Consider the following 27964-nt stretch of genomic DNA (forward strand, 5'->3'; position numbering starts at 1 on the left):
TGTCTGCACTGTGGCTGGTAGTTGGGTTATTTGCGCTAACCCCCTGCAAATATCTGCATGGCTTATTATGCTCTTGTCATTACATGTTATGGGTCCTGTGGCAAGTTTAGCATAATATAGCGTTGCGTGTTTTACTCTGATCACCCCATGAGGAGACAGTAGGAAGTAACCAGGACCGTAACTAGGGTAGTCCGACCAGTGCCATGGCACAGGGCACCGCAGGGCAAGGGGCGCTGTTTGGACCTGTCAATATTCCTGTTTATTATCATTCTCACTTGTAGCTTCCTCTTCTTTTATCCCCAGCATCTCCTGGCCTCCCCTATCTCTTCCCTGGCCCTTCCCCATGAGGCCATGGCCCTTTTTCGGGTGCACTATCTTATGTCCCTATTTAAAAAATGGCGGGGGGCACCAATGCTCTTTCTGGCACAGGGCACCAAAAAGTCTAGTTACGGCTCTGGAGGCAACAGACAGGGAATTTACCGTTGTGCGCCATTTACCCCCTGTACAACCGCAAACGACAGGTCGAGATTCCCAAAGATCATATCAGGACATGCGCTTATATGTATATACCTATATCTCCATAGATACAGTACATCACACTTGGCTATTATGCTGGAATTGGGCAGTCTGGGGGCTAGTTGATGCGATTAACTTGTCCTGATGGCGCAAATTACGAGCTTGCATATATATATACTGTATATAGGCCCTGATTCGGAGCCAGACGCTCTGAATCAGGGCGTTTTTGGGTTTTTTTGGAACCGGCCTGCTGGCCGCTCGCATAGCTGTGAGTGACCACCCACATCTTTTGCGAGCGGCCAGGTGATGGTCGCGACCATTGGGCTTGCGACGAGACCCTTGTGGTAGGGTCTCGTTCCCGCAAGCCCCAGTGGGCTTCCTGCTCTAATAGATGTCAGTAGGGCCGCCCTCAAACGGCAGGCGTTCCCAAACGCCTCCGTTTGTCCAGCCACCCCCCCTCTCCACCTACAAAACGGGGCGAGCTGTTGATCAACATCGACAGCCGCCCCGTTTTTTTGCGAGCCCCGGAGCGAGTGATTTCTCGCTCGCTCCGGGGCTTGTGCCTGGCCATCGACCCGCTTGCAAGCGCATAGCGCTTGTGAGCAGGTCTGAATCAGGCCCATAGTGTGCAATTGATGGTCCCACTTCAGGCCAGGAGGGCACCAGGACGCAGCTATATATCCTAATCATTGGAGTGCCGGCTACACTGGATTATATATATATATATATATATATATATATTTAAGCTACATTGATACGTATAATATAGACAATTATACATAGTATAATTGTCATCAGATATCATTTGGAGAGAAGAATCCCTGTGGAAACCTGTATGCTGGCTATATATTCCTCAGGTCCCGTTTCCTCAGGTGCTTCCCATGTAGCCTGTGAGCTAAGCATGTGCCAGGAAAGGCCCTGACTGCGTACCCCAGTGCTGCCTGCTCAGCGCTTCCTGTACATGAACACAACACATCAGACGGATTGAGGGGGGGGGTGTAAGGGGGAGGGGGCAGTCTGTGCAATCATAAATCATTTTTTTGCCTGGCAGACTGTAGGTTCCCTTTCTACATTATCCCCTCTGGCTTTACTGGCACAATCCGTGCTGACAGACCAACATTAATGACGGCGTCTGCAGCTCTCTATCTGCACATGAATATATTAAGCATTACAGAAAAAAAAATATGGAAGTGCAGTGGGAAAAAATGTAAAAATATACATAAAAAACTATTTAAAAGATGAGTAAGGAGATGCAGAAAAGCCTCGATAACAAATCTATTGAATTCCTCAGCAGCACGTAATTATCTGTACGATAAGCTAAGCCGGCAATAATTAACCCCGGACATTTCATACCATCTGCACTTCAGCTAACGTTTCGTGCGGGTAACTGGCTCACGCAGCAGATTTTCCCTGCCGCATACAAACCTCTCATAATGCCAGAGACGTCAACAAAGGAAATCTTATTAATTAACAGAGAAAATGCAATCAGGAATCGTACGAGATGCTGCTTTTGCAGATGAATTAGATGATGCCTCTGAATCACCAATTTCAGTCTCTTGTATATTTGAGGCAGAGAACACACATTGGGCCTGATTCAGACCCACTCGCGAGCGGCTGTACGCTCGCAAGTGGGTCGATGGTCTGCACTGAGCATGCGCACGACGGAGGGAGCTCCGTCGTGCGCATGCGCCAGACACGACGAGTGAAGGACTTTCCTTCGCTCGTTGTGTCCGATCAAAGGGGGCGTGCTGTCAATGTTGATTGACAGCACGCCCCCTTTGGTGGGCGTGCCGGGGGCGTGCCTCCCTGACGGGGGCGTTCCCACGGGAACGCCTCCCGTCAGAAGCCGGCCCACTGACATCACTAGTGATGTCAGTGGGAGTGATTTTGGCTCTGATAGAGCCAAAATCACTCCGGAGCTTGCGGTTGAAAACCTCAACCGCAGGCTCCGGCTCGCAATTTCGATGGTCGCGATGGTCACGACCATCGCGGCCATCAAAATGCACGCTCGTATAGCCTGTGGGTGGTGACCCACAGCTATACGAGCGTCCAGGAGGACGCTCCATGAAAAAGGAGCCCGGCCCTCATGCAGAGCGTGCGCTCTGCTCAGAGCGTACGGCTCTGAATGAGGGCCATTGTGTCTAATTCTGAGTCGCACGCAGCAGCGTCTATTGGCGGCCGCCCACCTGCGGGTTTACGCAAATACCTCTACAAACTCCTTCCCTGGTGTACGTTCATGCAGCCGCCCATTTTTATCGCCTCTGCACGCTGTAATACCGATTGGTGCCAACCAATGAAACTTCCACCAGCCCTTTGGCTTCCTGTGCTTGGATTTACGCGTCCGTAACACTCCCATAATACGCCCATTGGATGGGCCATTTTTGCGCGCACTACTAGCCATGGCCCTGGAACGCCAGTCACTTTTCCGACACATTTCTGATCCCGTCTGCCTCGATCGCAGCAGCCCCCTTGTGGTACAATCTGGGTACCGCATGCACCGTGGGGGCTTTCAGAAATGTTTGCACGTGCGCAGTTGCAAAGATTTGCTCAACTACGTGTACATCGGCGCTGTGTGCTGATTGCGTGCGACTTAGAATTAGGGACCATTCTGTTTGCCCAGCCCATGAAAGCCACATTGGGCTTCTTACCAGGGGCCGGGTAAAGTAAGACAGACTTACAATAGATCTTCTCGCCGGTGCTGTTGGATGGATTTGCAATGTACCTCTAACCAGCAGTATTTTTGCACATTTGATAAACTGCGATACGTCGGCTCAGATCAACACCCTGAGGACCTGATTCAGTGGTGGACGCTAATAAATGCGCGGATCTTTGTGGAGACGCAGTAGCGGTAATATGCAAATGATAGTTTCAGCTTTACCTTTGTGAACTAGCGTGCGCCGGACTGTGCAGGCCCTGAGACGCCCACTTTCACTGCCCGTAGATAGTGCTTCCAAACACTCCACCATCGGCACATCAGCCCTTGGCTGACGCAGTGTCACCTTCTCAACGCCTGCTAAATATGGCCTCTGTGGCTGCGTCTCTGCCACTGAGAACGCAGCCGTTTTTACTGACATGCGCGCAGCATTCCCATTACACGCCCATGAGACGGGCTTTTTTTGCGCATACTTCAGGCCGCCTCCTGGGAATGCCCGTGAGTTTGCCGCGCCAGATCTATTGTTAGCACCTCCGTATGCAGTAGCGTACGCTCGGGAACGCATGCACCATAGGGGTTTTCAGGATTTTTGGCATATGCGCAGTAGCAAATAATCGCTAAACTACTGTATTGCGTCCACCTCTGATCAGGCCTTGAGCCTCACTCAGGGCTCGATTCAGACCCGCACGCTAGATGCGTATGCAAATTTCGGCAAGGCAAGCGATCGCACGCCAAGGCATTAGCAAGCCCACTATGTCTTGGCGTGCGATCGCTCTGTGTATGCAGACGCCCACCAACCTGTCTTAAGATGCCCACTTGCGCACGTCATCTCCAGGATGTGTATCCAACCATCATTACATCGAGTACCATTGAAATCGATCGCAGCACTTGTGGTTGACCATCCCCTACCGCAAGCACTGAGAGTGCTTCAGTGTGAAATACAACCAAGTGACGTGTACTATGACGCGGACTCTTAATTTTGCACTCATCTGCAACGGCGTTAATACGCTCAGGCACGCCTGCGATCGCACCTCCACTACCCCGTTCTAGTGGCCAGCCCCTGTCACCACCCACAAACGGCTTCCCCTGTCACTCATTCTGCAGGGCTGTCTATGGTCGGTGAGCGTACGCTTACCGATCGCTCGCTCTGATTCATGCACGCGTATTGCGATGCGTATGCATGCGCAGAATGCAAACAATCGGCTGGCTGCGTACGAACGCATCCTAGCGTGCGGGTCTGAATCGGACCCTCAGTTCCAAGAGGCTTCCAAATTTCCTGGAGCTCTCCTAGATTACTGAGAGATTAGAGCTGTCTCCCTGACCCACCCTCTTCCCCACGGAAGTAGACAGTCAGGGGACTCAATGATGTGATATGCGGTGTATGATCATGGCGCAGTCACCCACTGCACAGTGCATGAAATCAAAGCGTTGTACACTAGGGTGTGGGGCCAGGTTCATATCATGTTATATACGCTCCACTGCAACCCCCACCTGGACCCCCTCTCCCTGACAGCCTAACTAAGAAGGGGTATATTTACTAAAGTGAGAGTTTTTAGAAGTGGAGATGTTGCCCATAGCAACCAATCAGAGTCTACTTAACATTTAACTAGCACCTTCTAGAAGATAATAGCTAGAATCTGATTGGTTGCTATGGGCAACATCTCCACTTCTAAAAACTCTCACTTTAGTAAATTTACCCCATAGGCTCTCATCTAGAGTTTGTCATGTCTGCGTCAGGAACATACGCAGAAAGAAGCCTACGTGAAAGCGCATGTGCTCATTCAGATACGCCTGTCACCGCAACACTATCATATGTGCCAGGTTTACATCAGTAGTGACAACAGAGCAAATTTATTTTTATTTTTTTTCTTTAAAAAGGTGATTAAAAAAATGTTTTTTATCGCAGCATTTTAATAAATATCCCCCCTAGGGCCTGATGCAGGAATGGTCGCAGTGTTAATGTCGCACGTAAGCGGATAACGTCTTCAGTCTGCATATGCTGGCAGAGAAGCCTGGGTCAATTGTTTGTTTGCCCTGCAGGCAAATACTTACCAGCCCTTCCTCGGTTTGCTTGCCAGCAAGAAAGGGCAAGAGTGTAACCTGGATCCCCCAGAGATACAGTACTTCTATTAAATCAATGGAGACCTGATTCTAGCAGATAGTAGAGACACAAAGCTCAGGCGTGGCAGCAAAAGGGTGGATAGAGGTGGGCACCAGAGCTGGAATAACAAAAGGGCAGCCCGGGATGGCCAACCCAGGGGAGCCCACATACTGGGGCACCCCCACATAGCTACATCACCAGCGCAGGGAGCAGTGTAACATATGTGAACTTGTTCTGTGGTCTAATGCAGTACATTGGGGTATAAAGGGGGGCACTACAGTGTGTTTAACATATTTGTGGGGCTAATGGTGTTTACAAATTATGCTTTTTAATAACATCACCAGTATATCGTATAGGCAATTTTATTAGTAGCGGCCCTCAGAAGTTACTTGCCCTGGGCCCCCCACAAACCTTAATCCGGCCCTGGAGCACACCCACTCTGTAATGTTAGCATGCCCCCTCCCTCACTGGCATAGTCCTGTGCCCTGTCCCAATCTTTACATTCCCAATGTCGATATAAAAAAAAAACATAGATTTTTAAAGATTTTTTATTTACATTAAAAATATTCACATCACTTATGTGTTATAATTAGGGATGTGCAGGCTCGGATTAGTTCGGATTTTCCCGCCAAATTCTGATTTTTCCCGCCAAAAATCAGGTCTCAGAAAGAGGCAAAACGTCATCTTTCATGGACAAACATCACCTTCCATGGACTTTTGTCCAGAAATGATGATGTTTGTCCATGAAAGATGACGTTTTGCCTCTTTCTGAGACCCGATTTTTGGCGGGAAAAAATCTGAATTTGGCGGGAAAATCCTAACTAATCCGAGCCTGCACATCCCTAGTTATAATCCATACCGTGTACAGGAAGTTGACCCCAGATGGGACATATCTTCCCTTGTAACGCTCTCTGTATACAGCAATTACAGTAGGACTCATTCCGGCTGGAGATGAAGATATTTTGTGTAGCTGTGCACAACACTAATGTATTGCTTATTCCAGGACAGCAAATCAATACAGGGATTGTGCACGCATTGGCAGATTGATAAGATCAAAGCGCAGCCAGCAGATAGGTCTTCATTAGCTTCCAGCTCCCGGGCCCCTGATTAATCCCCATTTTACTTCCTCTGAGAATCCTGTAAAATCCTGAGCTGCAGAATTTCAGGCTCTGTACATGCCCAGCACCCAGCCGGTCAGAGGGATCTACAGTCAGTGTGTGAAGACGATTCCGTCACTCGCTTTAGAAACAATTCTTGCCTTTCACTTAAGACAAGCCCCCACTTGAGAATTTACATTTTTGTTAGAGTTAATTGGTATTTAATATACTAATCTGCTAATTATTAGTCCCAGGGAACATGCTTATAGGGATAATTCCAGCCGCTAAACTCTTTGATGTGTTAAGACAAGGCAGGCGCCGCTCAATTTTTGTTTAGCCTCAGACTGTAAAGTGATATCCCTTTTGTTACCAGTGTAACCCATCCTGGATTCCGGTGCATGGTGAACTGTAGGGATATTTGAGCCTTAGTGCAAATCTGAAGCCAGACGAGACCTGTAGGTAGGCATTCTGTCTAGTCACATGACTGCGTCATGCTATAGAAACTCAGTGGGGAAATCATGTTGATATGGACGTAATGCCAGCACGCATCATGTTGACATGCTTGGCTTGTCGACATTGACCACATCACTGATGAAATGTCAACACAACGTTCCCGGTGGTCTAGCGGCAACTCACCTGGTATAGCGGCTCCAGCTGCGTCATCTGGATCCGGCGGTGACTTCATGATTTACGGCTCTTCCTGCAGTGGTTTCAGTGGTGAGTATCCCTAATCCTCCCCCTAGTGCCTAATACTAACCCTCCCATACTGTAGCCTAATCCTTCCATCCTGCTACCTAACACTAACCCTTCCCTACTGTACCCTAACCCTCCCATCCTGCTACCTAATACTAACCCTCCCCTACTGTAGCCTAACCCTCCCATCCTGCTACCTAACACTAACCCTCCCCTACTGTACCCTAACCCTTCCATCCCGCTACCTAACACTAACTCTCCCCTACTGTACCCTAACCCTCCCATACTGCTACCTAACACTAACCCTCCCCTACTGTAGCCTAACTCTCCCATCCCGCAACCTAACACTAACCCTCCCCTACTGTAGCCTAACCATCCCGTCCTGCTACCTAACACTAACCCTCCCCTACTGTACCCTAACCCTCCCATCCTGCTACCTTCACTAACCCTCCCCTACTGTACCCTAACCCTTCCATCCTGCTACCTAACACTAACCCTCCCCTACTGTACCCTAACCCTCCCATCCTGCTACCTAATACTAACCCTCCCCTACTGTACCCTAACCCTTCCATTCCGCTACCTTCACTAACCCTCCCCTACTGTAGCCTAATCCTCCCCCTAGTGCCTAATACTAACCCTCTCCTACTGTAGCCTAACTCTCCCATCCCGCAACCTAACACTAACCCTCCCCTACTGTAGCCTAACCCTCCCATACTGCTACCTAACACTAACCGTCCCCTACTGTACCCTAACCCTCCCGTCCTGCTACCTAACACTAACCCTCCCCTACTGTACCCTAACCCTCCCATACTGCTACCTAACACTAACCGTCCCCTACTGTAGACTAACCATCCAGTCCTGCTACCTAACACTAACCCTCCCCTACCGTAACATAACCCTCTCTTCCTGCTACCTAACACTAACTCTCCCCTACTGTAACCTAACCTCCCATCCCGGTACCTAACACTAACCCTCCCCTACTGTAACCTAACCTCCCATCCCGGTACCTGACACTATCCCTCCCCTACTGTAGCCTAACCCTCCCATCCCGCTACCTAACACTAAACCTCCCCTACTGAAGCCTAACCCTTCCATCCTGCTACCTAACACTAACCCTCTCCTACTTTAACCTAACCTCCCATCTCGGTACCTAACACTAACCCTCCCCTACTGTAGCCTAACCCTCCCATCCCGCTACCTAACACTAACTCTCCCCTACTGTAGCCTAACCCTTCCATCCTGCTACCTAACACTAACCCTCCCCTACTGTAGCCTAACCCTTCCATCCCGCAACCTAACACTAACCCTCCCCTACTGTAGCCTAACCCTCCCATCCCGCTACCTAACACTAACCCTCCCCTACTGAAGCCTAACCCTTCCATCCTGCTACCTAACACTAACCCTCCCCTACTGTACTCTAACCCTTCCATTCCACTACCTTCACTAACCCTCCCCTACTGTAACCTAATCCTCCCCCTAGTGCCTAACACTAACCCTCCCCTACTGAAGCCTAACCCTTCCATCCTGCTACCTAACACTAACCCTCCCCTACTGTAGCCTAACCCTTCCATCCTGCTACCTTCACTAACCCTCCCCTACTGTAGCCTAACCCTCCCATCCTGCTACCTAACACTAACCCTCCCCTACTGTAGCCTAACCCTCCCATCCTGCTACCTAACACTAACCCTCCCCTACTGAAGCCTAACTCTTCCATCCTGCTACCTTCACTAACCCTCCCCTACTGTAGCCTAACCCTCTCGTCCCACATCCTAACCCTAACCCTCCCCTACTGTAGACTAACCCTCCTATCCCGCTACCTAATACTAACCCTCCCCTACTGTAGCCTAACCCTTCCATTCTGCTACCTAACACTAACCCTCCACTACTGTAGCCTAACCCTCTCGTCCCTCAACCCAACCGTCCCCTACTGTAGCCTAACCCTCCCATCCTGCTACCTAACACTAACCCTCCCCTACTGTAACCTAACCCTCCCATCCTGCTACCTAACACTAACCCTCCCCTACTGTAGCCTAACCCTCCCGTCCTGCTACCTAACACTAACCCTCCCCTACTGTAACCTAACCCTTCCATCCCGCTACCTAACACTAACTCTCCCCTACTGTAGCCTAATCCTCCCATCCCGCTACCTAACACTAACTCTCCCCTACTGTAGCCTAACCCTCCCATCCTGCTACCTAACACTAACCCTCCCCTACTGTAACCTAACCTCCCATCCCGGTACCTGACACTATCCCTCCCCTACTGTAGCCTAACCCTCCCGTCCCGCTACCTAACACTAACCCTCTCCTACTGTAACCTAACCCTCCCATCCCGCTACCTAACACTAACCCTCCCCTACTGTAGCCTAACCCTCCCATACTGCTACCTAACACTAACCCTCCCCTACTGTAGCCTAACCCTCCCATACTGCTACCTAACACTAACCCTCCCCTACTGTAGCCTAACCCTCCCATACTGCTACCTAACACTAACCCTCCCCTACTGTAGCCTAACCCTCCCATACTGCTACCTAACACTAACCCTCCCCTACTGTAGCCTAACCCTTCGATCCTGCTACCTAACACTAACCCTCCCCTACAGTACCCTAACCCTCCCATCCCGCTACCTAACACTAACCCTCCCCTACTGTAACCTAACCCTCCCATCCCGCTACCTAACACTAACCCTCCCATACTGTAGCCTAACCCTTCCATCCCGCTACCTAACACTAACCCTCCCCTACTGTAGCCTAACCCTCCCATCCCGCTACCTAACACTAACCCTCCCATACTGTAGCCTAACTCTCCCATCCCGCTACCTAACACTAACCCTCCCCTACTGTAGCCTAACCTCCCATCCTGCTACCTAACACTAACCCTCCCATACTGTAGCCTAACCTCCCATCCTGCTACCTAACACTAACCCTCCCCTACTGTAGCCTAACCTCCCATCCTGCTACCTAACACTAACCCTCCCATACTGTAGCCTAACCCTCCCATCCCGCTACCTAACACTAACCCTCCCCTACTGTAGACTAACCCTCTCGTCCTGCTACCTAACACTAACCCTCCCATACTGTAGACTAACCCTCCCGTCCTGCTACCTAACACTAACCCACCCCTACTGTAGACTAACCTTCTCGTCCTGCTACCTAACACTAACCCTCCCATACTGTAGACTAACCCTCCCATCCTGCTACCTAACACTAACCCACCCCTACTGTAGACTAACCCTCTCGTCCTGCTACCTAACACTAACCCTCCCATACTGTAGACTAACCCTCCCGTCCTGCTACCTAACACTAACCCTCCCCTACTGTAGACTAACCCTCCCATTCTACTACCTAACACTAACCCTCCCCTACTGTACCCTAACCCTCCCATACTGCTACCTAACACTAACCGTCCCCCCTACTGTAGACTAACCCTCTCGTCCTGCTACCTAACACTAACCCTCCCCTACTGTAGACTAACCCTCCCATTCTACTACCTAACACTAACCCTCCCCTACTGTACCCTAACCCTCCCATACTGCTACCTAACACTAACCGTCCCCCCTACTGTAGACTAACCCTCTCGTCCTGCTACCTAACACCAACTCCCCCTACTGTAGCCTAACCATCCCGTCCTGCTTCCTAACACTAACTCCCCCCTACTGTACCGTAATCCTCTCGTCCTGCTACCTAACACTAACCCTCCAGTCAGTGCAGAATGACGATATTTTCACATGGCGACATTCTGCTGATGCCGACATGTTTAATGGCGACATTTTAACAATGTCATCTTCATAATGGTAGACATTAATATTTACATTGGAAATATTACATAATGACTGCATCCTGAGAAATCAGTCCTCTTGTTGTGAATAGGAGTGGCACATTGCGTCATTATGGCCCCCCCCACCACCCGATACCACAAATCTCTTTATCCCTGAAAGGAGGATTTCAAAGTAGGAAAGTATGCCCTAGGGAGTGTCTTAAAAATCTCCCCAACTCTATCCATAATTTCAGTGAAGTAACTGCACTGCCCAGGTCTGTGATGTCGCATACGAGTGCCACATTTATATTCATTTTAGGAAAGTACATTTTTAAAATGACGGATTTCGTGATTACATTTTCATTACATTTAATCCAAACAAATATGGAGTTGTTGCTAACAGTGCAAGTTAATAATACTCTCTGGATTACAATGTCCCCAATTCCTTTTGTGCTTTGCTGTACAAGTAATAAAGCAAATAAAATGAGAAATACATTCCAAAGAACGGTGCACACTTAGGAAAGGACATTATGTCTGTGGGGTTAGTTAGAGGCCAATCGCCTATTTCCTGCTAAAATTTGTAATTGCTTTTGTGAAAAGCTTTCGTGCTCTGGAGTGCTGGCTGGCTGGCTGCCCCAGAACCGGCCTCCGTCACTGGTTTCTGCTAGAGATCCTGCAAATGATGGAATTTCCTAATGTAATGGAGAACGGATTTAGTATCAAGTTCCGAAATCTTGTGCGAGACAAAAATAGCACAAAACAAGGAGAGCAAAGCTAACGGGGGAGGCGGTAGAGTCCCTGGCTGGCGCCTAGCGATATCGGTGCCCAATCCCTAAATTACTGGATTGAAGAGAAATTTAACATTGCAGGATGCAACATTTGCAGCTAATCTGCAAATTTGGACAAAGTACAGACAGCATAATTATCAGTTGTGTGTGCCCGTTAATATGCCCGATAGACTTGAACGGTCAAGGGTGGAAATCTTTCCTTGTGGGGGCACCTTCCAACTCATAATTTTTTTATTTACAAGATCTGGTTCCAAATGGCCAAATCTTTACATTTTGTCCACGTAGATCCTATGTCTGGATTTGAAGTCCTTGAATGAGGCGACTGCATCTGTCCTTGCCCAGTTGCTTATGTTAAACTGGGTACACACTAGGATGAGGGATCAGCCATCTGGCCCATCAAGCGTCCTATCTAACGATTCGTAAGTGTATATACACTTACCAATCGTCAGCCCGATGTGTCGTGCCGGATGTCACAACTGGGCAGGCGTTTACTTGTGCCCGGCCAGTTGTGGCGTCAGCCGCGGACCCGCGGCCTCTGCCGCTAGTATACTGGCGGTACACCCACGATGTATCAGCCGTTCAATTGATATGTCGGCCTGTGTGTACTCAGCAAAACTCTTCTGATTTAAGGGGAATTGTATCGAACCTTCGAGAAAGATAATGGGGAGGCTGACATAGCAACCAATCAGCTTTTAGCTATTATTTTTCTAGCACAGTCTGATTGGCTGCTGTGGGAAACGTCTCCACTTTATCTCTCTGGAAGGTTTGGCACAACTCCCCCATTGTCTCTGAGATCCATGCTGGGCCTTAATTTGGGATGAAGGAGGTGATTTTAGTGGAGAAACATAGTTATGCCAAAGCCAGGTTTTGTAGCAAGTTTCAGCTTCTTTCTGTCTCATCCTTTAAAGTTTGAGCAGAAAGACAAAGTCGTCTGCTTGAAGGAAAGTTGTTGGTAGTCATGCCATCTGTCCCTGGCATCAAAGCAGCGCTCTGCTAGCTTCCTTACTACGCTGGGAGGGCATTTTAACACCATCCTTGCAATCCTGACTGACGGAGCTCTTCTCTGCACACATTGATTGCTTTCCCTGGAAACGTTGTAGTTAATATTACAGCTTCGCAGCAAGATTCTTGCCAGAAGCTCCGTGTTCCACCGCATGCCCAAGACATCGCATCCTCCGAGCCCCTGTGAACTGTTAGCGGTGCCAGCTGGGTCGGAAGTGAGAGGCAGATCTAATACACACTCTGTAGAGTTTGTAGAAATCATCTGAACCTAAGGCGTAAACAAGTGTTTATTCTGTACTGCTGGGTAATGTCCTACATTATCTTACTCCTAACAACAGTCTGTCAGTGACAATAAACCAGCCAGTGGCTTCTGCGCAAATCACTGAACTTTTGTTTGATTTAGGGAGAATGGAATAAACTCCAAATGTTGCAGCCTTTATCCTGTTATGTTATTTTATGGCACCAGCATAAGGCATAATAGAGACATATTGAATACATAAAAAAAAAAGAACATAGGGGTCGATTCAGACCCGGACGCTAAGCTGCGCTCTCACGCAGCCAAAAGGGGCCGGGTATGCAAATGCCGCGATCACACTGTCTGGTGGCAGGACGCCCTCTATACTTAGAGAGCGACGGTAGAGTGAGCGCACGTCGGTATATGCCGCCCACCTTTCTTTCTTAGCACACGACATCTCCAGGAAATGTGTGATTAATCGGTAACATCGAGAGCCATCGGAGCTGCACGCAGCGCTTGAGGTAGACCCTACCCCACCACAAGCACTGCGATCAGTGCTGTCTAAAATACAACCAAGTGACGTGTAGAATGACGCTTCTTTGCTAATTGTGTACAGCCATAAAACGCCATTTAGACGCCCAGACACGCACCTCCGTTCACAAGCACCTTCCCCCTGTTACCACCCACAAACGGCGCTATCTGTCACTCAAATTAGCGTCCAGTCTGTGTACTACGAGCGCACAATTCCCGAGCGCAGTGAGTGACTCGCAGATGCGCATATTGACGCAAATGCAAGCGCAAACGGGCGGTTATCGGCCATAGCGTGCGTCTGCAACTTAGCGTCTGGGTCTGAATCGGGCCCATAGTGTACTATGAAATATAAGAAAGGACCCCCTGTTCTTAGTTGCTTACAATGTAAATACTTAAAGTTAGCAATAAACTGAAACTTATTGGGAGTTACTTTATCAACGTTGACTGCATCTGGCTGTGATGGCAGCGAGCGTAGGAGAGGAGATGATTCTGCTGATTGAGTTTGTACCGACCATATAACGTGTGAAAATAACGAACCAAGGCAAAAACTTGTCTGATAAAGGAAGACATTGGGCCTGATTCAGAGCCGCTCGTAAGCGGCCGTTCGTTTGTTCCGAGTGATGTTAGCCCAACTGCGCATGCGTACGGATCGTTATACGCATGCGCTAACCAGTCAGTGCGGCCGAAATTCATGTGCTCGCAAAATAGCGAATGCCTGCTATTTTGAGTGACAGAAAGAGGCGTATGTGGGTGGTAACAGGGGAAGGTGCTTGAAAATGGGGAGTGGAATTAAGAACGCAGGCGTGCTTAAATGTCAAAACGGGCATTTTATGGGTGTGCATATGTAAACAGCAGCGTCATTGACCACGTCACTGGGTTATTTTAGAGTCAGAACTGCTCGCAAAATTGTGGTAGCAAACACCAACCACAAGAATAGCGAGCAGCTCATACCCTGGTCGATGTACTCGATTAATCTAATAAATAGCGGACATGACGTAGGATGCGAGCGGGCAGGGGGCGTATTATTCCAAAAAACGAACGCAAGTTTTGCTTGCTCGTTCAGACATAGAGGCGTGAACAGACCGCAAAGAGCGAACGGTTCATTTGAATAGCCACCCCTTGTTTTAGAACGAACGACCGCAAATAGTGAGTGGCTCTGAATGAGGGCCATTGTCTTCATATCGCCATGCCATCTGTCCCTGGCAGCAAAGCCCCCCGTCTGCCCTCTCACGGTGGGTTTCTAAAAGCCCATAAAGGCGTACAGTATGTGTGTGTGTGAGTAAGACCTCTGCCTTAGGTAAGAAGTGATTTTGATTAAATGCACTATTTCCGCATTATAAAGTGAACATTTGTTTTGTTATTATAAACACTTGTCCTCTGTTGTCACAAAACGGACCATACAGTATATAAATTATATCCCCAATTTGAATTAATGTGGGTATTTTAGTAACATTATTTCATGTAAGTGTTTTTTCAGTTTTTAGACAGCTGCAATCTTTTATTTTTTTTACATTGCTCTCTATCTACCTAACAGTTACAGTATATGTTTGTGTTGCCCTTGGATATGACACAAAACTGTAACAGTTGTATTCAATACACAGATTGGAACTGTGGGCCTGATTCAGAGGCGCTCGCAAAAAGCGAGCACTCGCTCTGAATCAGGGCGGCCGCTTTTTTTTTTTTTTTACCAGGCCTCCTGGCCGCTCGCTAAGCTGTGGGTGACCACCCACAGCTTTTGCGAGCGGCCAGGTGATGGTCGCGACCATCGGGCTTGCGACGAGACCATTGTGGTAGAGCAGGAAGCTCACTACTGACATCACGAGTGATGTCAGTAGGTCCGCCCACAAATGGCGGGAACGCCTCCGTTTGACCAGCCACCCCTCCCCTCCCCGCCTACAAAACGGGGCAAGCTGTCGATCAACATCGACAGCCGCCCTGTTTGTAGCGAGCCCCGGAGTGAGGGAATTTCTCACTCGCTCCGGGGCGAGCGTACTCCGCACGTGCGCAGTGCCCCACCATTGACCCGCTTGCGAGCGGGTCTGAATCAGACCCTGTATTGTATACAAGGGCAATGGAAATAAATCTGTATGGACAGTGGTACATTTTCCTATTGGGCACATGAGGCACCAGCCTAGGGGCACCACTTGCTGGACGGTGGCACTCGGATCCTTGTTTTATTACTGTCAGTCCGAAATTTTCCAGTCACAGCCAAATCCTTTCACTGTACCATACTGTATGCCTTTTTGTGTAGAGTGTTGACGGGTGGGACATGCACAGACTGCCCCCATAAGCTGTCCTTCATAGTAAATATGTATACCTAATACAAAATATATCATAGCTCATGGCTTAGTTTATTATATCATATTAAACTACCAGTTGGCATATTAGAGCTTTGTAACCAAACAATGAACATAATAAAATTTGTCGGGGTATTATTGTAGTGCCCAGGGGCACCATGAGCCCTAAATCCACCCTGTGTTTGGGTATGAAGGCATTTTTGAAAGTTACAGTTCTCTGTGGATGGAAACGCTATAAGAGTACCTGAAAAAAGTACCTAGTAGTTTGAAAAGGTAATGCAGTAATATATGAGATAATACAATCAAAGTACTTGTTGGAATAAAGCTTTAAGGTGCATACACACACAACGATTTTTTGAATGATTATTGTTAACGTTATCGTTTACCGTTCAATCGTTGTAAAAATCGTTCACTTTCTGAGTTAAAACGATGAACGATTATCGTTCCTGCGCGTTCACGTTTGTAGTTTGTAGTTCAGTCATACTGACCAACTCATCGATTTTCATTAAGGGAATATGCAAAAATCGTTTGTAGGTCAAAAAAATCGTTCATTACACTTTAAAAAATCTAACAGATAATCTGAAAGAAAATCGTTCATAAAATCGTTGGTAACAAAATCGTTGTGTGTGTATGCAGCTTTAGAATTACCCAAAGGAACAAGTGACTTGAGAGTAATTGTACGTTCCTTGCATTGTATTCCTTGCTGGTGAACACAGATAGCAGCAGCGGGCATTTGTGCTAATCCTATCCTTGAAGCAAGGGGCCTGATTCAGAGCCGCTCGTAAGCGGCCGCTCGTTCGCACTGAGCGATGTTCGCACAACTGCGCATGCATACGGATTGTAATACGCATGCGCGAACCAGTCAGTGCTGCCGAAAATCGTTTGTTCGCAAAATAGCGAATGTCTGCTATTTTGAGTGACAGGAGGAGGCGTATGTGGGTGGTAACAGGGGAAGGTTCTTGAAAACGGGGAGTGTAATTCAGAACGCAGGCGTGCCTAAAGGTCAAAACAGGCGTTTTATGGGTGTGCATAATTAATACAGCAGCGTCAGCGACCACGTCACTTGGTTTTTTTTAGTCAGAACTACTCGCAAAATAGCGGTTGAAAAAACCAACCACAAGAATAGCGAGCAGTTCATACGCTGTTCGATGTACTCGATTAATCTAATAAATAGCGGACATGACGTATGATGCGAGCGGCCAGGGGGCGTATTTCGACCGCAAGTTTTGCTCGCTCGTTCAGACTTAGAGGCGTGAACAGACCGCAGAGTGCGAACGGTTCATTTGAATAGCCAGCCCTTTTTTTTAAACGAACGACCGCAAATAGCGAGCGGCTCTGAATCAGGCCCAAGATTCCCTACATGCAAACCGGTATCACCCACTCAGCCGCAAGTGGAAATCCGACTGAGATGCAGCCGACTGAATCTCTGTCAATTGCGTTTGCGGGCCACGATGCATGCACAGTTTCGCAAAAATAAGGCAAAATTTGTATGTGGGCGGTTTTGTGTGCAACTTTGAATCAGGCTGATTTGTACAATCTTATGTACAGTGATGACAACTCCTGTATAAAGCTAGTTCCCTGTCCTGACACTTCTCATATATAATCTGCAATGAGTCCTTGTTGCAGCTGAAGCTGCGTTTTGCACAAAGGTCATCGGTGTGACTGGGCTGTGTGTAATGGAAAGACCAGACTACGGCTCCCGTCAGTGTAATGTAATGGGGTGACTCGGCCGTGTGATGATGTGTTTTGCTTGTTATGTTTATTTAAAGCTACATCATTCCAGTTGGTTCTAATAGAGCAATTGCTCTCAACCTTTGTATAAGGACATGACTGCAAATATCTACCACGTCCAGATGTGTCCTCATACACTGAGCATCGTCACACCATATGGTGGGAGGTGCACGGCGCGAATGCGAGACACCGAGATGTGTGGCGCACCATATTTTTCTTAAAATTTAGCATCTTAGTCGCATCGCGGCCTGTCACAGTGTACCGGAGATTCTAGTCTGCGGCTTTAACGCACCGGAATTGGCTTTACACACATACAAAAGTCGCACAATGGGACTTGGGCCCTGATTCTGAGACGGACGCTGAATCAGGGCGTTTTTTTTTTTTTTGGAGCAGCCTCCTGGCTGCTCGCATAGCTGTGGGTGACCACCCACAGTTATTGCGAGCGGCCAGGATGATGGTCGCGATGGTCAAGACCATCGCAACCATCGGGCTTGCGCTCGCTCTGAATCAGGGCCCTCCTCCATGAAAATGGAGCGGCCTCCTGGCCGCTCGTATAGCTGTGGGTGACCACCCACAGCATATGCGAGCAGCCAAAAAGATGGTTGCGATGGTCTTGACCATCGCGACCATCGGACTTGCGACGTAGACCCTGCGGTAGGGTCTCCCTGCCACAAGCCCTGGAGTGATTTTGGCTCTATCAGAGCCAAAATCACTCCCACTGACATCACTAGTGATGTCAGTGGGGCCGGCTTCAGACGGTAGGCGTTCCCATGGGAACGCCTCCGTCTGGCAGGCACGCCCCCGGCACGCCCACCATAGGGGGGGTGCTGTCATCAACATCGACAGCACGCCCCCTTTGGTGCGAGACCCGGAGCGATGGAAAGCCCGTCGCTCCCCGGGTCTCGTGCATGCGCACGACGGAGCTCCCTCCGTCGTGCGCATGCGCAGTGGGGAACCTCGACCCGCTTGCAAGCGTCCTGACGCTCACGAGCGGGTCTGAATGACCCCCTGTGTACACTCGCAATGCAGTTTTGCCGCTTTTATGCAAATAAGAAGCCCTTTTTGAGAGACGTGCGGCCGAGTTGCGCGGGACTTGGTGCATTGAGAGGGGTTATTTAATGCAACTTTTTTTTGGAGCAGCCTCCTGGCCGCTCGCATAGCTGTGGGTGACCACCCACAGTTATTGCGAGCGGCCAGGATGATGGTCGCGATGGTCAAGACCATCGCAACCATCGGGCTTGCGACGAGACCCTTGTGGTAGGGTCTCGTGGCCGCAAGCCCCAGAGAGCCGGAAGCTCTAATAGAGCCGGACGCTCTCCCACTGACATCACTGGTGATGTCAGTAGGGCCTCCCACAAACGGCAGGCGTTCGCTTGGGAACGCCTCCGATTGTGAAGCCACCCCCCCGCCATGCCTACAAAACGGGGCGAGCTGTCGATCAACATCGACAGCCGCCCCTCTTGTAGTGAGCCACGGAGCGAGTGCTTTTTGCGCTCGCTCCGGGGCTCGCGCACGCCACGCGTGCACACTAGGCCACCATCGACCCACTTGCAAGCGCTATGCGCTTGCGAGCGGGTCTGAATCAGGCCCTTGGTGTGAAGAAAAGCCGCAGCTGCTCGCATCTAAGCCCCCTGGGCCTGATTCAGAGCTGAGCGTTCTGACCAGAGCGCTCGCTCTGAATCAGGGCCCTCCTCCATGAAAATGGAGCGGCCTCCTGGCCGCTCGTATAGCTGTGGGTGACCACCCACAGCATGTGTGAGCGGCCAAAAAGATCTGAATTACCCCCTGTGTACACTCGCAATGCAGTTTTGCCGCTTTTATGCAAATAAGAAGCCCTTTTTGAGAGACGTGCGGCCGAGTTGCGCGGGACTTGGTGCATTGAGAGGGGTTATTTAATGCAACTGATTCCACAGAAGAAAAGGACACATCTGTATCCCTTACACATAGCTGCTTTACTCTCCTGCATTTAGGTAGTTTTTCCTGACTCACAGGAAAGCAGGGAACCCTTTTGGATCCCACCCACTTCATTAGTGTAGTGGACTGTGGGCCTGATTGAGACCCGGACGCTAAGTTGCACTCACTCGCTCTGAGCGATGGTCGTCCATTTGCGCATGCGTATAAGTCGCAGTGCGTGTGCGCAAACTAGTTGCGCGTGGCTCTGACAGACCTGTGAGTGCAAGAGATAGATGTGGGCATTACAATGTTGGCAGCGCAGGGTTTAGTATAACTTGTGTAAAATAAGGGGCACCTTAGCTCTCTCAGGGGTCTATTTACTAAGCAGTGTTAGGAGACAGAGTGAAAAGTGATAAGAAAGTGATAAGGTGCCAGCCAATCAGCTCCCAACTGTCATTTTTCAAACACAGCCTGTGAGATGACAGTTGGGAGCTGATTGGCTGGCACATTATCACTTTCCACTCTGTCTCCTAACACTGCTTAGTACATAGACCCCTGAATTCGGTATGCAGTAGACTCTCACCTCTTGTTCCTGGCGATCACCTTAATGATGGATATAAACCTTTTCTCTCTTTCTTTCTCTGCAGGTGACAACTGCGAAGTGGACAGTGGCTCAGGACGCTGCGTGCCCGGTGTTTGCAGAAATGGGGGGACATGTACCAACTTGGCAGAAGGAGGTTTCACGTGCCAGTGCCCACCCGGGGGCTTTGAAAAGCCGTACTGTGAGCTGTCAACGCGTTCCTTTCCTCCTAAATCCTTCGTCATGTTCCGAGGGCTCCGGCAGAGGTTTCACATGAGTCTGTCGCTCTCGTAAGTGTACCTGCCTGACTCTGGTGCCTGTGATAATAAGGGCGTCCGTCAGCATCCGTTACTTTCTAAGTAGATTTAATGATACACGTCCTGATACAGAGATTACCGTAAAATCCGATATTTCCATAGATCTCCATAGATGTTTGCGCGGATCTGGTCCCATAACGTTGCTCGCAGTGTCCTAAAAGCGGCAGCAAGATTCACGTGCTGCTGGCATTTGGGGGGAGGAGACACGGAGCGTTCCAGAAAACAGGGGGTGTCAGCCTTATTTTCTGGGCATGCTGAAGCCTGTAGCTTCACTGGCCCCGGCAGCATGATTTCGCCGGACATCCGGTGTGACCTGAGCGTTACTCAGAAGTCCGATGTTTACGTGGTTGATCCGATGCCAGGCCGCAGTGCATCAGAGCAGCCGCCAGTGACGTCTTTTTATTTAAGATGCCTCCTGCAGATTTGCATCATTTTGCACAGCCGGGGAGTGCATTGAAGCAACTGTGACGAAATTAGCGTAGGGCTCTGAATCAGGCCAATAGTTCTGATTGAATTAAAAGATTTACAGCCAGTATTCCAATTGACGGACTCCTGACAGCAGCCTTTCGTTAGCATCACTTAGCTCGAATGGCTGATAACAGAGAACAATAGTTATACACAGCTGCATAGTTATAGCAACTTCAATAGTCAAAATATCTCATGCTATGGAACAGGGGCACTCCCTGTGCGGGGCGCCCTCCTCTCTCCGCGGTGGCCGGCAGCCGACTGATGCGGCTGGCCAGCCACCGGAGCGTTAGTAGACTCCGGGCAATAGAGTGTGCTCGGAGTCTACTGCGCATTGCGCAGAACGGCGAGAAAATTGCTGCGGCGGCCATTTTCCGGTGTTCTAAGCAACGGTGAGACCCGCCGCGGGACCACAGACAGGTAAGTTTAAAATAATATGGGTGCAGGGTGTGCGGTGTGGGGCCCCCCTGGACCCGGGGGCCCATGTGCCCTGCACACACTGCACCCATTGTAGATACGCCCCTGCTATGGAAGCTTCTATCTGTCTATCTAGAAGTCCTTTAATAGGTGGTAGGTGATTATAGTCACTATATTCAGTGGGGATGTAGTTCATATCCCGGCTCTTGCTGGGTGGAGAGCTAGGTTTAGGCTGCAGGGGGGGGGTTTATGAGGTTTAGGCTTCAAGGGGGAGGGTATGGTTTAGGCTGCGGGGAGGTAGGGGTACAGTTAGGGATAGGATACTTACCTGGGGCAAAGTTCTGTAGGTATTTCTCTCTTGCTAGCCTACCTGTCTCTTGGCTGGGGTTAATGAGATGGAGGTCTGTCTCCTGTAAGCACACCTGTCTGTGCCAGGGCTCTGGGAGGTGCGACTTGTGCAAGTTCTGTGCAACCTTGGAAGCGAAACATAATGTAAAGTTTAAAAATAAAATGTGAGCAAGTGCGCCCCATGGCTACAGCTATGACGTTACTGCACTTTGTGAAGACACCCTTGTGAGGGGCAAATGCAATCCACGTCACGCCACGCATCGCCGACCCGGTCACCCCAAAATTGGAACTTCCAAATCAGATTCAGGCAGCGGTCCTGCTCACTCCTATAAATGCACAGTAGCTGTTGTCTTGATCCTCCAGTGTTGGGAAAATGGGCAGGTACATTCAATATATAAAGCCAAACAATTAGTGAATGTTTTTGGCCTTCTTCCACTCAACCAGACCCAAGATTAAATCGGGATGGGCACGGGATGCCGGCGGTCAAAATCCTGATGCCGGCATACCGACAGTGTTCGGATATAGACATCTGTCGGTAGGTATCCTAACCCTCCCCCTCTCCCTACCCCTAACCCTCCCTCCCTGGTGCCTAAACCTAGCCATCCCCCATAGTGCCTAACCCTTAACCCTCCCCCCAACCCCGCTAGTTACCTTCGCTGGTATCCTGCACGTCGGAATACTGTGCGTATCCTGGTGAAATCAATAGCACCCACGTTTAATAACTCCCATTATGTAACCAGCCCCGTTATTAAATTAACATCATTCACATTTAATAAATAGACCTCTCTCCCTTCAACCAGTACTAACACTAATTAATAGTGGCCCTCATTCTCCCCAATCTTAGCACCACGTTCAATGAATATCCCAAAACCTACCCAGTGTTAAGTTAAAGGCCCCATCAGCCCAGCTTAAATTAATAAGGCCAGTGTCGGACTGGTCAGTGAAGGGCCCACCGGGGAATGCAGTGGTAGGGGCACATGCTTAAAGGGTGCGGTCAGCCACCACAGATGCTTGGATAACCAATGGGCAAATCTTGGTGTAGTTTCTATAGAGGCGAACCAATCCCCCATTCCGATCAGTGTTCCTGGTAACTGACCGTCAAATAGAGTAACAATCTATAATTTGAGGTCTGGAACCTGACACCTAGAGAAGGGGGTGGGCCCACAGGCAGTGGGGCCCACCGGGGATTTCCCCTGTACCCCTGTGGGCCAGTCGAACTCTGTATAAGCCCCACCATGTCCCAATTATTAAATTAAATAGTTCCCACCATAAATTAAATAGCTCCCCACCTTCACCCAACCAATAAATGATTAGCCCCTCCCTCATGCAACCATTAAATGGATAGCCCATTTCCCACCCACTTTACATTAAGTGCCTCTCCTTATTGCCACACTTACCTTCCTTGTTATGGTGTTGTATGTCTGTTACTGCCTGCACACATGGTACAGCTTACATGTCATGTACTTGTACCATGTATTATGTGTCAGCAGAGGAGATAGGCAGAAAGCATGTACACATACATAGCACAGCACTGAACAGTCCATGGCTGAATGCAATTAGGTGGCTAATACATTCCCAGGGTGGAGGGGGGTTTCCTTGCATCTGGAAAGGGTTGGGGACGGGCTGCCGGCGCTTGGGATCCTGGCGGTCAGAATCCTGACGCCGGCATGCCGACAGGGTTAGGATACCGACAGCTGTTGGTCAGTATCCTAACTCTCCCCCTCTCTCTACCTCTACCCCTCCCTCCCCAGTGCCTAAACCCCCCCCTAGTGCCTAAACCTCCCCCTATCCCTACCACTACCCCTGCCTCCCCAGTGCCTAAACCCAACCTTCCCCCCTAGTGCCTAAACCTCCCCCTCTCCCTACCACTACCCCTGCCCCCCCAGTGCCTAAACCTAACCCTCCCCCTTAGTGCCTAACCATAACCTCCCTCCCCATACCCTAAACCTAACCCTCCCCCTCTCCTTACCACTACCCTTCCCTCCCCAGTGCCTATACCCAACCTTCACCCCTAGTGCCTAACCTCCCTCCCCACACCCTATACCTAACCCTCCCCCTCTCCCTTCTACTACCCCTGCCTCCCCAGTGCCTAAACCCAACCTTCCCCCCCAGTGCCTAATCCTAACCTTCCCCCTTAGTGCCTAACTCTTAACCCCCACCCTAATGCCTAAACCCAACCTTCCCCCCTAGTGCCTAACCATAACCTCCCTCCCCACACCCTAAACCTAACCCTCCCCCTCTCCCTACCACTACCCCTGCCTCCCCAGTGCCTAAACCTAACCCTCCCTCTTAGTGCTTAACCATAACCTCCCTCCCCACACCCTAAACCTAACCCTCCCCCACTCCCTACCACTACCCCTGCCTCCCCTGTGCCTAAACCTAACCCTCCCCCTTAATGCTTAACCATAACCTCCCTCCCCACACCCTAAACCTAACTCTCCCCCTCTCCCTACCACTACCCCTGCCTCCCCAGTGCCTAAACCTAACCCTCCCCCTTAGTGCTTAACCCTAACCTCCCTCCCCACACCCTAAACCTAACCCTCCCCCTACTACTACCACTGCCTCCCCAGTGCCTAAACTCAACCTCCCCCCCCCAGTGTCTAATCCTAACCTTCCCCCTTAGTGCCTAACTCTAACCCCCACCCTAGTGCCTAACTCTCCCCCTAAACCCACTACTTACCATCGGGATGCCAGCTTCGGGATTCTGACGCCGGCTTTCTAAGAGCCGGCATCCCGCACGTCGGGATTCTGACCAGAGCCCACTGGAAATACCCCCCTCTATATTGCACCTGGCTGTCTGTATGTTTAGCAAATAAATAATGAATTTACTATATAAAACTATCCAGTGGTCATTATTACTTTCCTATCAGAGGTAGGCCATTGCCGGCCAGGGTATGCTGGAACATATAGTTTCACAACAGATGGAGGGTTCCAGATTTCCTATTTATGCTTTATATCAGTCTGCTAGTCTTGTGCCCCAGCTCTATCCTATCCCAGATGTGCCTGCCTGCTCCCATCAAAACTGAGCACTTACTCATTAAATTAGAATTGATCCAATGGCGATGATATCATTGGCAGCTGATCCTCCTACCAATCAGGGGTCTTGTTTGGCTCCTCGGTGTGTCAGCAGCATTATCTCATCCAAGACGATGAGTAATGTTCCTGCTGCAGCAATTTAGCTAAGTACTGTAGATGCTTCCAAGGCGTGTTCAGTTGTCTGACTTGATGGTTTTCATCAAAAGGAAGATATTTCTGCAAAATATTGTGCTGATCCATCTAGTTTCATCAAGCTAATTATTAACCCCCGAGTACCACAAAAGATTGCAGATCAAACTATTCACCGTTTTATAGACTATTCATTGTCATCGGTTATACCAAAGCATATTGATATCATCATTATTTTAAACAGAGATAAGTGGTGTTAATTAGCGAAAGTGTGCTGTTGATTTTTTGCTAAATTAAAGTGTGTTAATGCCTTTATAGTCAGTAACAAAATTGGTTAATTTGGATAATACAGAGAAAAAGACACCTTTTATTTCAAAACACTATGAATTAATATGTGGGTTTGTTAAATAAATATTTTAAAATATGTGTTTTTCTAAATATAATAAAATATACAGTACATTTAAACTACACAAAAACAACAATGGTTAGCTAGCCAAACAAAAAAAAAAGTAAATTTACCAGTGGGGAATGTGCATTCATTTTCCAAATGATAATAAATATACTTAATAATTATTAAATATTCATATTCTGATGAAGTTTTTTGATGTATATGCAATTCAATATAGAGTAATCCTGGTTCTTTTGGTAACAACAAACTAACTAGGGATGCGCGGGTTCCGTTTTACTCGGATTTACTCGGTTCTTTTCACCAAAATGATCGCATGTTCGGATTTGTTCGGATTTATTTTATTGGCTATCCAAAACACATGATAGCCGCTAGCCAATAAAATGCCGTTTTTGAGATCCGAACATATCCAAGTAAAACTGAACCCGCACATCTCTAAAATTAACATGGTTCATTTGGTAACATTAAAATATTATGGTTCATTCAATAACATTAAATTAAAATGGTTCATTCAGTAATATTAGTTTATAATTATGGATTATGTAATTTATTTTTTTCATCTTGTTGTTCTTGAAAACTTTTGTATTTCTTTATATAAAAACAGCCAATACAATTTGTTTTATTTTTTATTTTTAACTAAATTTCATGGTGGTACATCATTTCTTTCTGCATTTATTATTCTTTAAAAAAAAAAAGGACATTGGTTAGTGGTGAAAAAAATAAAATCACTACCTTTTGGCTGGCAGATGATTCATATTGTAGCTTAGTGGTCTGATGAAAGTTTATTTTATTTAACCAATGTCTGATAAAATATTAATGGTGTTCGGATGCCAGTAATAGTCCGTAAATCAGTTTAATTACGTCCATCAGTCAGTGGCTCACTTTTACTGTTACCCATTGATTCAGCCTTATGTTGTTAGAATGATGATTCATTTATAAAGCAACTTATTGATTAGTACTCTACTAAGGGTTTTTCCGTAGCCTTGGGAGATGAAGGGTTATCTAAGACGATATTCAAATGTAAGGCTTTATTTATCGTTTGAGATATTTAATTGCATTTCCGCATAATATTTATATAGAAAAAAATAACTTTTTATGCTACATTTAACTAGTAGGATTTTTGTCAAATCACATTTTCCAGTGACTCAGACAGGGCTGTTTTTATTCCAGGGCTGTTCATAAACCCTGTGTTGCTCCCCAGACTGTAAATACCACATTTCTTTTACAGATTTTTCCCAGTTCTTTTATATGCAGAATAAATGTTGCATATTTTAGTTTAAGCCCATGGATGCGGTAATTAGTCTGTTCTGTCTTTTATTAGGTTTGTCACATTTTATTAGATTTGATCGTCTATGGGGATGTTTTATTTAATCTCATGCCCTAAAGAGGTCACGTTTAATAACTGCTACCATGCGTACTCTGCAGGCCAATAAAATGTAACGGAATATATTATAAGGTAATTGATGGGAGCCGTCTCATAATAAAATAATGATCACTCGACTATTTTGGTAAGATTAGATTGGTAAGAAGGTTAAAACAAGAATTCTTGTGTATGAGTCAAACAATAAGTAGTATCTTTTACTATCAAATCAAACGTGTGAAAAACTTCTATAATGTATATTCTATCATTTCGTACCTGGAATTGAATGAAGTAGACAATTTTAACCAGTATTAATTACTTTAAGACATTACTGGGTGCAGAACAAAAGGTACCTCTATGTAACCTCTTTAACAAAGGCGTGTGCAGGCTCATGGCAATGGGTGTGCGACACCCTCCGTGGACATAGGCTAGCCCATCCTACCTCCTGCCTCCTGCTCCTGACTTACATTATATGCCGTACCTCCCTGGGACATACACTCCCCGGCCTTCCAGTTCCTCCCCTGGGACACACACTACTCACCTGGCCCGGGCAACAATAACCGCTGTTGTCTCCTCCGCACTGTTGCTGGCTCTCAGGGAAGAGGCAGCCTCGTTTTCAATCCAAGATGGCCAATGTGAAACTGCCCTATTTGGATGCAGCAGTTTCACATCGGCCATCTTGGATTAAAAAAAGAGACTGCCTCTTTCTTGGGAGCTGGCTACAGCGGGGAGGGGACCCTCTAGGTAGGGGGTGAAGCAGCCCCTTTCGCAAGCCTATGCTCTCTAATTAGGAGTGTCCTGCCTAAACTTAAACAGTTGGGAGATATCTATTTTCATACTAGGACCATCACAGTTGAAGTAAACATACCCACATTGACAACCAGCAAAATGGTATTCCGTACTGTATTTGTTTCTAACACCAATGCTGATGGCTATGGACAGAGACCGAAAACATGTGCCCTCCGGTGTGCTGCCACTCTAGGCTGAAGCCTCAGTGGCCTGCAGTGACCATTGGCAGGAATGTCTGACCGGTAAAAGGTATCCTCGATATCTTTGACACATTCAAGGTCAAATAAAACATTTACATTTTTCCAGCATAGATATTTTTAACCGGTAATAACTCTGTTAAACCATTTGACCCTCTTAACCAAGGCCATTAAAACATCTACTTTGAGAGACGATGCAACGAAATGAGATTTGTGATAATAAGGGGACGGAGTGGGTAAGCGGTACAGAACATTTCAGGCTAAAGAACAAACATTAATTTCTTGTCAATGTCTTACTGCTTAATCTCTATAGGGGAACATTTCAGCAAAAGGTCAATCTGTCTCCCCACCTGAATGCAGTATCCAAAGATAGATTTCGACGTCCCTGGTTTTATACATCTCATCTGCAAAGATTTTCCCTGGCGAGCAAATTGTTCTGAAATCTTTCTAGTACCGGAGGTTAAGAGGCTGTTTAGAAGCGCGCAGTTTGTGCGTAATTCTGCAACGCAAGTCAGGTCTAGCTCACAGCTTAATTACCGCATATCAGCGTCTTACAACACAACATCCTCCAGCGCCGTTTAGTTAATATGAATGAACGTTAAATAACAAGGGGCCTGGTTCAGGGTTG

The 27964-nt window shown here is 48.1% G+C and overlaps 1 protein-coding gene across 1 annotated transcript in view; it reads left to right on the forward strand.

Annotated features, from left to right (window-relative positions):
• CELSR3 (cadherin EGF LAG seven-pass G-type receptor 3) overlaps nucleotides 1-27964 on the forward strand; it is a 210274-nt gene that overhangs the window by 102498 nt on the left and 79812 nt on the right. The window contains exon 3 of the mRNA XM_088454017.1: nucleotides 19940-20162. Within this exon, the coding sequence (XP_088310143.1) occupies nucleotides 19940-20162 (223 nt within the window). The remainder of the gene's footprint in view (nucleotides 1-19939; nucleotides 20163-27964) is intronic.

Source organism: Taudactylus pleione, unplaced genomic scaffold, assembly GCF_031769625.1.
Source record: "Taudactylus pleione unplaced genomic scaffold, aTauple2 ptg000607l, whole genome shotgun sequence".
NCBI classification, from domain to species: Eukaryota; Metazoa; Chordata; class Amphibia; order Anura; family Myobatrachidae; genus Taudactylus; species Taudactylus pleione.